Source organism: Aotus nancymaae, unplaced genomic scaffold, assembly GCF_030222135.1.
Source record: "Aotus nancymaae isolate 86718 unplaced genomic scaffold, 86718_ANA_hifiasm-v0.15.2.pri h1tg000006l, whole genome shotgun sequence".
Lineage (NCBI taxonomy): Eukaryota > Metazoa > Chordata > Mammalia > Primates > Aotidae > Aotus > Aotus nancymaae.
Genome location: NW_026988417.1, coordinates 68,828,040 through 68,843,587, shown reverse-complemented (window position 1 = coordinate 68,843,587; position 15,548 = coordinate 68,828,040). Strand labels below are relative to the sequence as shown.

Below are 15,548 nucleotides of genomic sequence, written 5' to 3'. Positions count from 1 at the left end.
CAAAGGGCTCAGACCTGGATGAGCAAAGGCTCTCAGTTCCTAACAACCTACAGAGCTTGTATTTGTTATCCACTTGCTCAAAGCAACTAGGTCCTTTATAGTCATTGATCCTTGACCCTTATAGCCTCTTTGAAACCCAAAGTTTGATTGAGGCCACTGTCCACCAATACCTGGAGTGACATGGTCCTATTTTATGAATGGAAATCCTAGGCCAGTGTTTTCCCAGCCACATCTCTATTCTTCAGGTCACATGGCTCACTGTCAAATGGCTCAAAAAAGCCTACAGGGTAACTGGATTTCTGCACTGCTCCCCAGGCAGGGATTTAGGATCATTTGTCTTCTCAGGAGCACAATTGACATCCTGACTAATCTTTGGACATCTCCAAATCCTGCAATATTTGCCTCACCTAATACCACTAGGCCATACAAGTTTCTTTATTGCAGGACTTCTGAGAACCTTTAGTTTCCCCCGCCTTTTTTTTTTTTTGAGACAGAATCTCTCTGTTGCCCAGACTGGAGTGCAGTGGCGTGATCTTGGCTCACTGCAACCTCTACCTCCTGGGTTCAAGCGATTCTCCTGCATCAGCCTCTGGAGTAGCTGGAACTGCAGACATGCACCACCATGTTCAGCTAATCTTTGCATTTTTAGTAGAGACAGCGTTTCACTGTGTTAGCCAGGATGGTCTTGATTTCCTGACCTCATGATCCTCCCGCCTCGTCCTCCCAAAGTGCTGGGATTACAGGCGTGGGCCACTGTGTCTGGCCCTAGCTTCCTATTTTCACTGCAAATCTTCAGGAAGAGTTACAGTATCTAGCATTTCCCAACGTAGTGACTGTGAAAACTTTTTTCATAGAGCATCTGAGGAGCCACAACAGTCCGTGGGCAACTCTGCTTTAAGGTACCACATCAGCTCTCAGATCTGAGCTTCCTGCTTTTTGTAGTGGCCATCCTGGTTTATCAGACCCAGCTTCGCCTCTAAGTTGAAACAAATGCAGTGTTTTCTATGACCCCTGCTATTTTCACTTGAGATAAAAATGTGAAGAAGATATGTTGTGAAACTATCAGAATTCAAATTTCTATGACTTCAGTCATAACTCTTGCCCTATTAGCATTGATGACTTCAAAAAGAAAGAAGGAAGGAAGAAAGAAAAGGAAGGAAGGAAGGAAGAAGGAAGGAAGGAAGGAAGGAAGGAAAGATTCCCAGATGAGCACTAGGAGAAACAGCAGCCCTGCAGTTGAGTTGGGCCACATAGGATTGAGGGTGAAAGTTTCTTCAGTGAATGTGAATGCCTGTCTCTCTTCTGTTTTGATGTAGGTATTAACCATCTTTTCTGCCTCCAACTACTATGAAGTTGGCAGCAACAGAGGGGCCTATGTCAAACTGGGGCCAGCCCTGACCCCACATATCGTGCAGTATCAAGCGAACAAGGCAACCCACACACTCACCATGAGGCAAAGGCAAGATTTTTCAATGAGCGATTGAAAGAAAAAAATTATAGTGTTTGTAGAATCTTTGAATGAAGAATCAAACATTGTGTTTATGTAAATTCTATGTGAGAATTCAGAATTTGGCTATGTCGGCATGAAGTTCTATTAAGACGATAGACATTATAGTAGGAGTCTCTTTTTTCTCCTCCACACACTCCTAATAGCTCTATCTCCCTATCATTAATGGGAGCAACAAGTTTGTTTTCTGCAGAAATTATTCTTAGTGGCACACAGTGGCTCATGCCTATAATCTCAGCACTCTGGGACGCTAAGGCAGAAGGATGGTTTGAGCTCAGGAATTCCAGACCAGCCTGGGCAACATGGCAAAACCCCATATCTACAAAAAATACAAAAATCCTTCTGATGTGGTGGCGTGCTCTTGTAGTCCCAGCTACTTGGGAGGCTGAAGTGGGAGGATGGCTTGAGTTTGGGAGGTGGAGTCTGCAGTGAGCCAAGATTGTGCCACTGCACTCCGGCCAGAATGACAGAGCAAGATTGTCTCAAAAAAAAGAAAAAGACGAAGAAAAAGAAAAAATTATTCTCCATGGCTGCGTCTTGGATAAAGTCTTCTTACTAAGCCACTAAGTCTTTCTAAAGTTACTCTCCTATTTTCTTTCATCTTTAAAGGGTTTGTGTTACCCCTACAAGCCACAGCCAGAGGTTCTTTCACTGTCTGGAGATTTGGCAGGTGAAATTAGTGCATGTATTTGTTAATGAGGCCCCTTTCTTTCTTGAAGGAAGCATATAATATTATTTAAATGGTAGCTTTTGAGATGATTCTGAGTTCTTAGTTGAGAGGTTGCCACCACAAAATGTTATAAAGAATTTATATATGTAGTCTCACAATGAATTCATGCAACAGATATTGTTATTAAATTCAGTTTTGTAGCTGGGTGCGGTGGCTCAAGCCTGTAATCCCAGCACTTTGGGAGGCTGAGGCGGGTGGATCACGAGGTCAACAGATCGAGACCATCCTGGTCAAAATGGTGAAACCCCGTCTCTACCAAAAATACAAAAAATTAGCTGGGCATAGTGGCGCATGCCTGTAATCCCAAATACTCAGGAGGCCGAGGCAGGAGAATTGCTTGAACCCAGGAGGCGGAGGTTGCGGTGAGCCGAGATTGCGCCATTGCACTCCAGCCTGGATAACAAGAGCGAAACTGTCTCATAAAAAAAAAAAAAAAAAAAAAAAAAAAATTCAGTTTTGTAGAAGAGATTATTAAGGAACCAAGGTTAAATCAGCTGACCTGCGGTCACATAGCTAGTGTTTGAGTGAAGGTAGTCCTTGATCAAGGCAATTCTATTTCAGAACCCACACTTTTAATATCTGTGTAATATTGCCTCCCACAGCCAAGATGGCCTCAGAATATATAAGATGCTAACAGATAGAGTTTTAGTGCCATTGAGCATGCTTCTTTAAATGTTCAGCCTAACAGAGTTAGAAATTAAGATAGGCAAAGTTAGCATAAATCAGGTGGGTAGACAACCTGTTAGTATTTAGCATTTACCCTTGTGTGAGTGCTATAAAAGTGCATTATCTTAAATCATTCTCAAGTTATTAAATATAAGCCAGCCTCACTTAAAAAGAATTATGTAAAAATATAAACTCACCAAGTGAATGTCAGACCCGTTGTGCAGCAAAATCTTCTGTGGAGCTTTACGAAAAGTCAGCCATTGGCCGGGTGCGGTGGCTCACGCCTGTAATCCCAGCACTTTGAGAGGCCGAGTCAGGTGGTGGATCATGAGGTCAAGAGTTCAAGACCAGCCTGACAAAGAAGGTGAAACCCCATCTCTACTAAAAATACAAAAATTAGCCGGGCATTGTGGCAGGCACCTATAACTCCAGCTACTCAGGAGGCTGAGGTAGAGAATTGCTTGAACCCAGGAGGCAGAGCTTGCAGTGAGCCGAGATCATGCCACTGCACTCCAGCCAGGGCAACAGAGCAAGACTCTGTCTCAAAAATAAAGTCAGCCATTTGAGCCTCACCCAGACCTACCAAATCAGAATCTCCAGGGGTGAGCCCTGGTACCTGGAGACTAGAACTATGATTCCATAGGATTTAGGGGTTGTCATCGCAAAAAGAGTCACTGTAGGGAATCCTAGAAATAGCGTGTTTCAATAAAATAGTCAAAAAGCATTCAGCTCTTTGAAAACTTCATTGATTGCATTAAATAAGTATAACATCACCTGATTTACCCAGAAACCACTTATCCAATGACTTCAACTGTGTGGAGCACAATGGAGAACTCAGAAAAAAGGAGGGAAATGTCTCTAAGCAGCCATAATTGATGTCTTGATGTCTATAAGCCCAAGATAACATGCTTTTTTTTTTTTTTTTTTGCTTTGTGTGTGTGTGTGTGTGCACGCGCGCGTGCGCGTGAGAGACAGGGTCTTGCTCCGTCACCCAGGCTGAAATACAGCACTGAAGCCTCAACCTGCTAGGCTTAAGAGATCCTCCCATCTCAGCTACTTGACATCTGGGACTACAGGCATGCGCCACCATGCCCAGCTAATTTTTAAAATTTTTTGTAGAGACGAAGTCTTACTGTTCTTCCCAAGCTGGTCTCAAATGCCTGAGCTCAAGCGATCCTCCTGCCTCGGCTTCCCAAAGTGCTAGGATTACAGGTGTGAGCCACCATGCCTGGCTTGATAACATGCTCTTCTTAAAGAAATCTCATTCAGAATCCATTTACTTTTTGTTTCAATCCACTTCTCACAATAATAGCAGAGCCAGCTCGGAGCCAGCATAGCCAGATGGATATCTGGCCTCACTCCTTGGTAGCTAGGTGACCCTGACCGAATTACTATCTTTGTGTGTAATGGGCATAATGGATTTAATGTTACGGTACTTTCTTTGATGAGTGTTGAGGGATTAATGAGATAATCCATGTAGAGCTCTGCACTTAGTAAGTGCTTACTTTGTATTGCTTGATGTAGGGACAGGAAAGCCTTGTACATTCAGATAACTTTCAAAGGCATTGCCCTTCTCCATCCCTGCATAACTCTCAACGACTACAGATTACCAAGAGCAGTTTAAATTCTTTGTCTAACTTGTGGTTCTTAAACTTTTAGGAGTCCCATACTTTTGTTAGCCTCTGATAAAACAAACTCTCTACAAAAAAAAAAAATCAGATGTGCTCACATACCTGTGAAATTTGCAGTGAGTTTTAAACGGTTCACTTTGTTTTCCTTTTGTAGAGACAGGAAAGGGCCTTGCTCTGTCACCCAGGCCAGAGTGCAGCAGCTCGATCATAGCTTACTGTTAGCTCAAACTCCTGGGCTCAAGTGATCCTCCTGCCATAGTCTCCCAAGTAACTAAGATTACAGGCATGTACCATCAAGCCTGGCTAATTTTAAAAAGTTTTTTTGATAAAGAAACCCAGCTATGTCACCCTGGATGGTCTTGAGCTCCTGGCCTCAAGTGATCCTCCTGCCTCAGCCTCCCAAAGTGCTGAGATTATAGCCTGAGCCACCATGCCTAATGGTTCACACTTTTTTTTTAAAATGAGATAGGGTCTCACTCTGGTTGTCCAGGCTGGAGTGCAGTGGCACAGTCTTGGCTCACTGCAGCCTCAACCTCCCCGGCTCAGGTGACTCTCCCACCTCAGCCTCCTAAGTACCTGGGACTATGGGCCTGCACCACCATGCCAGGCTAGGTTCACACTCTTTTAAAGGTCTATGTAGCCCACTTAAAGACTGTCATGTTAAATGCCTCCACTATAATAAGCTTTTCATCAAACATGATTAATTTTTTTAACTTTTAACATTGAAAAAGATAGGTTATCTGGTCATTATTTGTAGAATGGCTGGTTGCTCAGTAAGACGTTACAAGTAACACACGCTTACCTTTTATCTTTTTTTATATTCTTTTTTTTTCTTTTTTGAGACAGGGTCTCACTTTGTCACTCAGGCTGGTGTGCAGTGGTGCAATCTCAGCTCACTGCCGCCTCGACCTCCTGGGCTCAAGTGATCCTCTGACCTCAGCCCCACAAGTAGCTGGGACTACAGGCATGCACCACCATGCCTGGCTAATTTGTGTGTGTGTGTGTGTGTGTGTGTGTGTGTGTGTGTGTGTGTAGAGAGAAGGTTTTGCCATGTTGCCAAGGCTGGTCTCAAACTCCTGGGCTCAAGGAATCCACTTGCCTCAGCCTCCCAAAGTGCTGGGATTACAGGCGTGAGCCACCACGCCAAGCCTCTTTTTATATTCTTGTTCATTCAATTACAGATATTTATTGAGCACTGACTTTGGACCCAGTACTGTCCCCAGCATTACTCTATTGACCCAATAAGGATGAGAAAACTAAATTAGGGTTATTTTGTTATTTATAAATTTTGCCTTCTGTTTCACATGATAATAAATTACAAAGAACACACAATGATTGTGATAACAGATACTATTTGGTGAGTGCTTTCTACGTGCCAGGCTTTCTGCTAAGTGCTGTACATGAAATTACTCATTGTAATCTTCACAGTCATCCCATGAGGCAGAGATAGGTTTAATCACTATTTTACAGGTGGGGAAACTGAAGCACAGGATAGTTAGGTAACTTTACCACAGAGGTGATCTTTCCCCAGAACTCTTCTCTAACCACTGTCCCATACCTGGAAGGGACAGTGGCATTCCCCATACTCATCCTATTTGTGTACAGGGAAGAGGAAAGCAGCTCACCCTCAAAAACTGAGCTCTTGGGAGACTGATATGTTAAGAAAGAGAGAGGAGAAATGTAGTGAAATATCTAAGTATTTCTTCTATACCAATTTGTTAAAACGTCGCTTTTCATCTCCTGTCCCAGGATTAGCAGAGTGGAGGAGTCGGCTCTGAGAGCGCTGAGGGAAAAGCTATTTGCTCATTCTTCAGATCTTCTCATCGAATTTAAGAAGCGTGACGTAGATAAAGTCGGTAAGAATGACCAAGTTAAAGATTCACAGAGGAAGGAAGCTAGCCAGAAAATCTCTGTCTTACACCAGTTAGCAAATAAACATTTGTTGCTTTAATGAGTGACCCAAAGTCCCCTTTGGCTTATCCTCCATTTTATTCAAGTTAATGTCTCATTTATTCTAACTAAATTTTAATATTCTAAGCTTTTAACAAAGTATGAACTTGGCCAAATAGAGAGGGTGAAATGAAATAGAGTCAGGGGAAGGGTAACGTGGCCAGAGCCAAGCAACGAACAAGTGAGAGAAGTTACGAGTATCACTAAGACTAGCAAAAGACCAGTGACTTGGCTTGTTGAAGTTGAGGGTGTGCTTACCTATTCCATGATCTATTATCCAACCTAAACATTTTTGTCTATTCAACAAATGGAATGTCTAATGGATATTGACTAAATATATCCCTATTTAAAAATCACAGTAACATTTATGAATTCATAGGAATATCTTTTCACATACACATATTGTAGCCTTCCAAGAGTTTCAGTGAATGATATATTCTAAGGAATTTAGGAGGTTTATTTTTTTTAAACAGCCAATGCTGTAGATATATAATGTTTTATGATATTATTTACAAGCTCTTATGTGGCTTACAGATGTATTGCCAGATTTAGTAAACAAGAATGTAAAATGCCTAATTAAGTTTGAATTAAGACAAATAGATAAACAACAAATATTTTTTACACAATATTTATAGGCACTTATATATACTTTACTGTCTGTCTTGAACTCAAATTTAACTGGACATCTTGTATTTTACCTGGCAAGCCTAGCTTCCAGCCAACTCTGCCACTACCAACAAAAATAGGACAGTGCCGATTATTTCTATTACCTGCAGAGAGTAAGAAGGATGTCAAGATTAAAATATACACACCACTGGGCAGGAAACTAGACTTCTAGGTGACAAGTCAACCAGTTAGCTCTCTCCTGCAGGTTTAATCACCCTGAGTGACTGGGCCGCAGCGGTGGAGTCTGTGTTGCATCTAGGACTGCCGTGGCGGATGCTGAGGTCACAGCTGGTGAACAGCTCAGCAGATAACATGCTGGAGTACCAGTCTTGGCTGAAGAACTTGGCCAAGGAACAACTGAGCCGTGAGGTAATAAGGATGGTGTGGCAATGATGGATGAGAGCACGTGTGGACTACGATACTCCTTAGAGAGAAACAACCAACTAGTAATAACCAAAAAGCTGGATGGAAAAACGGGAGGAACTATTTGTTGAATTTCTGTGTGTCAGGATTTATGTTAAGTGGTTTTCATACATTGCCTCGTTAATCCTCAAAACCACTCCAAGAGGTACATATTTAGCAACTTGCCTGAGTCATAGAACTTCTAAGCTGGGACCCAAACCAAGGTCTGTCTTACCTCAATGCCCATTTTCTTTCCTCAACACCATGCTGCTTACCCTACTTACAAAAGTATTTATTCAATAACGACTTATTGAATATGTAACGTATGTGCAACCTTGGGCTAGGTACTTTCTTTAACAATGTTATTGCAATATAATTCACATACCATGCAATTCATCCATTTAAAGTGTACAATTCAGCCGGGTGTGGTGACTCATGCCTGTAATCCCAGCACTTTGGGAGGCTGAGGCGGGTGAATCACTGGAGGCCAGGAGTTTGAGACAAGCCTGGCCAACAGGGTGAAACCCCATCTCTTCTAAAAATACAAAAATTAGCCAGTGTGGTGGCATATGCCTGTAGACTCAGTTACTTGGGAGGCTGAGGTGGGAGAATCGCTTGAACCTAGAGGTTGCAGTGAGCCAAGATCATGCATTGCATTCCAGCCTGAGCAACACAGCAAGACTCTGTTTAAAAAAAAAAAAAAAAAAAAAAACTGAAACGCTCCAAAGACCAAAACTTTTTGAGCACCAACACGATGCCACAAGTGAAAAACTTCACATCTGATACCTTTGCTTTCTGATGGTTCAGTGTATGCAAACTTTGTTTAATGCACAAGCTTACAAAAAAGTATTTTATAAAATTACCTTCAGGCTAGGTGTATATGAAACAAAAACTAATTTTGTGTTTAAACTTGGGTCCCAGCTGGACACAGTGCCTCACGCCTGTAATCCCAGCACTTTGGGAGGCCGAGGCAGATGAATCACGAGGTCAGGAGTTCAAGACCAGCCTGGCCAAGATAGTGAAACCCTGTCTCTAGTAAAAACACAAAAAATCATTAGCTGGACATGGTGGTGGGCTCCTGTAATCCTAGCTACTCAAGTGGCTGAGGCAGAGAATTGCTTGAACCTAGGGAGGCAGAGGTTGCAGTGAGCCAAGGTCGTGCCATTGCACTTCGGCATGGGTGACAGAGTGAGACTCTGTCTGAAAACAAACAAACAACAAACAAAACTTGGGTCTCACACCCAAGATATCTCATTATGTACAGGTAAATATTACAATGTTCAAAAAATACAAAATCCAAAACCCTTTTGGTCCCAAGCGTTTCAGGCAAGGGATACATAACCTGTATGTGCAACCATCACCACAGTCAATTTTAGAAGATTTTCATCATGGGGGAGGTGGCTCTTAAACCACTAGATTCTTTGCTGGGCTGAACGGGGTAGAGGGAATGGAGGGATGGCAAAATATTTTCAGGTTTTTTCAAGAATGTGTGATCGTCAGGATTGATTGTGTGTTAATTATATTTTGGAACACTAAACATATGACGAAGGAGGAAAATGAATTTTTTCTTGCAGAACATACAATCAAGTTTGCTGGAAACACTGTATCGAAACCGATCCAACCTGGAGACCATTTTTAGGATCATAGACAGTGATCATTCAGGTAAGAGCATTCATTATTCTATCACTTTTGATGCACTGAAAGTATTTTACCTCAAACCCTTTAGTCTGCTTCCTGATTCATCCTCAATTCATCTCCACTCAGGCATTTGGATAGCAAGGTAAGATTAGTGCTTATAAATGGCAGAAACCAGTAAAGCACTTGAGTAGCATAAGCAGCCCATAGAGAAAGAGGTGGGGCAGAGAAGAATGAAGACAAACTGAATGAGAGCTTCTTATAAGGAAGAATAATTATTAGAAGATGTGATATGCTCTGCGCACGGTGGCTCCTGCCTGTAATCTCAGCACTTCGGGAGGCCGAGGCAGGTGAATCACCTTAGATCAGGAGTTCGAGACCAGTCTGGTCAACATGGCGAAACCCAGTCTCTCTTAAAAATACAAAAATTAGCCGGGCATGGTGGCACATGCCTGTAATCCCAGGTACTTGGGAGGCTGAGGCAGAAGAATTGCTTGTACCCGGAAGTGGAGGTTGTAGTGAGCTGAGATCATGCCACTGCACTCCAGCCTCGATTACAGAGAAGGACTCTGTCTTAAAAAAGAAAAAAAAAAAAAAGTAATATCCTTTACAATTCCATCAAGGATAGCCACAAAGTAATGAAAAGTGCCTAGAACAGAAAGGCGTTTGGAATCTCACTCCCAAAATATTTTTTTAATATTAAATATTGAAATAATCGGCCGGGAGCCGTGGCTCACGCCTGTAATCCCAGCACTTTGGGAGGCCGAGGCAGGCAGATCACAAGGTCAAGAGATCGAGACCATCTTGGCTAACATGGTGAAACCCCATCTCTACTAAAAATACAAAAATTAGCCGGGCATGGTGGCACATGCCTGTGGTCCCAGCTACTAGGGAGGCTGAGGTGGAAGAATCGTTTGAACCCAGGAGGCAGAGGTTGCAGTGAGCCAAGATTGTGCCACTGCACTCCAGCCTGGTGACAGAACAAGACTTCGTCTCAAAAAAAAAAAAAAATTGAAATAATTATAGATTCACAGGAAGTTATTTTAAAACTGTACAGTGAGGTCCTATATATTTTCATTCTGTTCCCCCAATGGTCCAAAGGCTTTTTCTCAACATTATTACTGGGTTTTTTTTTTTTTTGAGGCATACTTCACAAACCATATAATTAACCTGTTTAAAGTATGCAATTCAGTGGTTCTTAGTATAGTTACATGAGTGTGTAACCATCACCACTATCTAATTTTAGAACATTTTAATCACCCCAGAAAGAAATCTCATAGCTATTAGCAATTACTCCTCATTCCCTATCCCTCCTCCACCAGTCCCTGGCAACCTCTAATCTTTGTGTCTCTACGGATTTGCCTATTCTGGACATTTGATATAAATGGAATCATGCAAAATATGGCCTTTGATGTCTGGATTATTTCACCTAGCGTGTGTTCAAGATTCATCCATGTTGCAGCAGTATCAGTTTTTCATTCCTTTTTTATGACTGAATAATATTCCATTGCATGGACAAAACTTTTATTTACTAATGACAACAGTCATTAGTTGATAGACATTTGCATTGTTTCTACTTTTGGCTATTATGAACAATGCTGCTCTGAACATTCATGTGTGACTTTTGTGTCAATATATGTTTTCAGTTTTCTTAGGTATATACCTAGGAGTGTAATTGCTGGGTCATATGGTGATTCTATGTTTAACTTTTTGAGCAATTACCAAATTGTTTCTCACAGTGGCTGTACCTGTTTATATTGCCACCAACAATATATGAGGGTTCCAATTTCTCTACATCCTCACCAACATTTGTTATTTTCCATTTTTGTTTTTTGTGGTTTTTTTTTTTTTTTTTTTAGTTTTTATTATACCCATTCTACTGGGTGTAAAGTATCACATTATAGTTTTGACTTGCATTTCCTTAATAACTAACGATGTTGAACATCTTCATGTGCTCATTGGCCGTTTGTATATCTCTTTTGGAGAAATGTCTATTCAAATCCTTTGTCCAGTTTTAAATTGGGCTATTTGTCTTTTTATTTGAGTTGTAAGAATTATTCATATATTCTGGATACTAGGAATTATCAGACATATGCTTTGCAATTTTTTTTTCTGATTTTGTGGATTGTCTTTTTGCTTTCTTGGTAGTGTCCTTAGATGCCCAAATTTTTTGTTTTCTTTTTTCTTTGAGACTGAGTGTCACTCTGTCGTCTAGACTGGAGTGCAGTGTTGTGATCTCGGCTCACTGCAACTTCCGCCTCCTGGATTCAAGCTATTCTACTCCCCCAGCCTCCCGAGTAGCTGGGACTACAGGCACCCGCCACCACACCCAGCTAATTTTTGTATTTTTAGTAGAGACAGGGTTTCACCATATTGGCCAGGCTGGTCTCAAACTCCTGACCTCATGATCCACCCGCCTCAGCTGCCCAAAGTGCTGGGATTACAGGTATAGGCCACTGCGCCCAGCCTGGTGCCCAAAAGTTTTTAATTTTGAAAAAGTCCAATTTATTTGTTGTTGTTGTTGTTTATGCTTTTGATGTATAAGGTATAAAACTGTTGCATAATCCAAGTTTTTAAGCTATTTTTTTAAGCTATAAAACTGTTGCATAATCTAAGGTCAAAAAGATTTACATTTAAGTTTGCTTCGAAGAGTTTTACAGTTTTGGCTCTTACATTTAGGTCTTTGACCCATATCGAGTTAGTTGTTTTATATAGTGTTAGGTAGGTGTCTAACTTTACTCTTCTTATATGTGAATATCTGCTTGTCCCCCATCATTGTTGAATACACTATTCTTTCCCCATTAAATGATCTTGGGACCCCTGTAAAACATCAATTGATTATAGATGTATAGGTCCAAAGGATTTTAATGGCCAGAATAAATTAGCATATGTTTGAGATGATTAAATGCAGGGCTTCTCGGCAGTGGTACTGTTGACATTTTGGGCTAGATAATTCTTTGTTTTGGGGTCCATCGTGTGCATTATAAGATGTTAGCAGCATGTCTGGCCTTTATTTATCAGACGCCAGTAGCACCTCACCCCCATCTTAGTCATTACAGACAATACTGGCTCCAGACATTGCCAAATGTCTCCAGGAGGGAGGGGAGCAAAATTGCTCCAAGCTAAAAATCATTGGTGAGCCAGAGGTTTTGTGTGATCCTCTTGGGAGTTTAAACTAGATACTAGGCTTTGGGCATCTCTCTGTTTAGCAGTAGGGAGCACATGTCCTTGTAAGAATGTCAGAGGAAATGAACATTAAAAACTGTGGACTAATGCACTGAAGTGATTTCCTCTCTCTGATAAGGGTTCATCTCACTGGACGAGTTCAGGCAGACCTGGAAGCTGTTCAGCTCTCATATGAATATCGACGTTACAGATGATTGCATCTGTGACCTTGCTCGGAGCATTGATTTCAACAAAGATGGCCACATTGATATCAATGAGTTCCTGGAGGCCTTCCGCCTTGTGGAGAAATCCTGCCCAGAGGGCTATGCCTCAGAATGCCCACAAGCTACAAATGCTGAAGACAGTGGCTGCAGCAGTCCAGGTGCACGTTAAGAACAGCCTGGTCTTCATCACCCTCAGTGCCTCATAGGCAATGCCCAGCTTCTCACTGGAGTATCTCCCTTATTCTCCATGTGGAAGTTTAAGCTGCAAATTTGCCTACCTATATGCATCAGAATCACCTGTGTGTTTCAGTGTGGAGGGGTGGGTTGGGGTGTTGTGTATGTATGTGTTTTAAGTATATGGGTGCCCCAACCCCATCTCACAATCTTCACAAAGCTGAACTTAGGTATAGTGTTTTTAAATTCTAAAGTCCACTCCAGTTAAGAACCACTGATAATTCAACTCCCTCTTTGTTTTTATTTTATACTTTTTATTTATTATCTTGAAAATGTCAGATTGGTAAAGGAAAGTTATAAAAAAAATTGTATTGTAATCCCATGGCTCAAACATATGGATTTTTTTCATTATTTAGTTTTTCTTACTTGTTACTGTGGTGTTGAAATAATTTGATGTTCTGCTTTTAAAAAATAAATTCACATCTAATTGTAAACGCTTTCCCATGTGTTTCCCTTGTGACTCTGTATTCTCCATGATTATTACTTTAATGCTCACATAATTTTCTTTGAAGTGGATGTGCTATAATCTATGCAGCCATTTTCCAATTGTTAAACATGTATATTTTTTCCACTTTTTCATTATCTGAAGTAACACTAGGGAGAGCATTAGGACAAATACCTAATATATGCGGGGCTTAAAAACCTAGATGACAGGTTGATAGGTGCAGCAACCACCATGGCACATGAATACCTATGTAACAAACCTGCATGTTCAGCACATGTATCCCAGAACTTAAAGTAAAATAAAATAAAATAAAAAAGAAAGAACACTAGTTAATAACATAGTGCATACAGCTTATTCTACACAAATCTTTTGAATTTTCCATTTTAGTGGTATAAAATCCCAGGAATGGGATTACTTTGACAAAGGATGTTGTATTAGTCTAGGTGCTTCAGAGAAACAGAACCAATATGATATTTATGTAAGTACTTACTGTAAAGAATTGGCTTACATAATTATGGAGGCGAAGAAGTCCTAAGATCTGCAGCTGGCAAACTGGAGAACCAGGAGAGCCAATGGTGTAAGTTCCAGTCTAAGTCCAAAGGCCTGAGACTCAGAAGAGCCAATGGAGTGAGTTCCAGTTCATGTTTGAGTAGGCAGGAAGAAACCAATGTCCCTGCTTGAAGGTAGTGAGACAGAAAAAAAATAATTCTTTATTGTTCAGCCCTTTAGGATATTCAGGCTTTCAACAGATTAGATGAGGTCCACTCAACCTTGGCGAGCATAATCTCCTTTATTCAGCCTACAGATTCAAATGTTAATCTCATCCAGAAACATCCTTGCAGACACACCCACATGTAATAGTTAACCAAATATCTAAACATCCTGTAGCTCAATTAAGTTGATATGTAAAATAAACCATCACAGGTATGAACATTTTAATGGCATGATAGGTATGCCAGGTTGCTCTTCAGAACTGGGCATACCAATTTTACCATAAACTCCTAAGCTTTTAGTGGGATCATTTCTAACTTCTGCTAAAGGTAAATTATAGTGCCTCCATGATATTTTACTATGCATTTATTTGATTAATATCCAAAGCTGTTTCCACTACTTCATTTTATCTATAAACTAAGGAAATTGAAGTTCAGAGAACTTCAATTCTGGATATATGTGATCTAAGTTACTAACACAGCCAGGACTGGAACCCATGATTTCTGCCTCCACCCAGGATTCTTTCCAATTATACCTGTGACTATATTAGCTGTTTGGATTGTCTATACACAATATATGGCTATTTCTTGTGTGACAAACAGACCCTATCCCTACAGTGACCCCCAACTCCAATGATTTTCCACCTTCTGGTGTTTGTGGCTTCGTGTGATCTCCTCCCTGTAAGTGTAAGTGGGACCTGTGAATTGCTTCTAACCAAGAAGAAATGACAAAGGTGATGGGGTGTTACTCTTGTGATTATATTACATTATACAAAATTCCATGTTAGTAGACTGAAGCAAGAGAGATTGTCCTTGCTGGCCGGACAAGCTAGCAGCTATGTTAAGGAAACTCTCATGATAAGGAAGGATGGGTGCCCTGCAGGATCTGCAAACAGCCTCTAACAAATGGCTATAAAAAGCCAGGGTCTTCAAAAGTACATTCACAAGGAAATACATTCTCAAATAAGTTGTGTTAGTTTGGAAGCAGGTTCTTCCCAATTGAGCCTCCAAATGAGAATGCAGTCTGGCCAACACCTTGAATAAAACTTTTGAGACCCTAAGTAGAAGATCCAGTAAAACCATGCTCAGATTCTTTATCCACTGAGTTTATTGTAATTTGTTCTGCAGCAAAGAGAACAAAGGCTGGAGTGCAGTGGTGTGATCTCGGCTCACTGCAACCTCTGCCTCCCCATGTTTAGGCGATTTTTCTGCCTCAGCCTCCTAAGTAGCTGGGATTACAGGCACCCGCCACCACACCTGGCTAATTTTTGTATTTTTAGTAGAGACGGGGTTTCACCATGGTGGTCAGGCGAGTCTCCAACTCCTGACCTCGTGATCCACCTTGGCCTCCCAAAGTGCTGGGATTACAGGCTTGAGCCATTGTGCACAGCCCCAAATTTCTACATTTTAAAGGCTGAATAGTATTCTGTTGTGTATATATACCACACTTGATCCATTTATTCACTGATGGGCACTTGGGTTGTTTCCATATCTTGGCTATTGTGAATAATGCTGCAATCACCATGGGAGTGCAGACATCTCTTTGACATACTGATTTTAATTCCTTTGGCTATATACCCAGA

General features: G+C 41.1%; 1 protein-coding gene across 5 annotated transcripts in view; it reads left to right on the top strand.

Annotated features, from left to right (window-relative positions):
- The window catches only part of PPEF2 (protein phosphatase with EF-hand domain 2), a 39,297-nt gene extending 26,045 nt beyond the window's left edge, over positions 1-13,252 (top strand). For all 5 annotated transcript variants that reach the window (XM_021669661.2, XM_021669660.2, XM_021669655.2 and 2 more), the window contains 5 exons: positions 1,317-1,459; positions 6,284-6,390; positions 7,356-7,519; positions 9,127-9,214; positions 12,492-13,252. In XM_021669661.2, coding sequence (XP_021525336.2) covers positions 1,317-1,459; positions 6,284-6,390; positions 7,356-7,519; positions 9,127-9,214; positions 12,492-12,745 — 756 coding nt within the window. In that variant the 3' untranslated portion in view covers positions 12,746-13,252. The remainder of the gene's footprint in view (positions 1-1,316; positions 1,460-6,283; positions 6,391-7,355; positions 7,520-9,126; positions 9,215-12,491) is intronic.
- Positions 13,253-15,548: the final 2,296 nt, after the last annotated feature.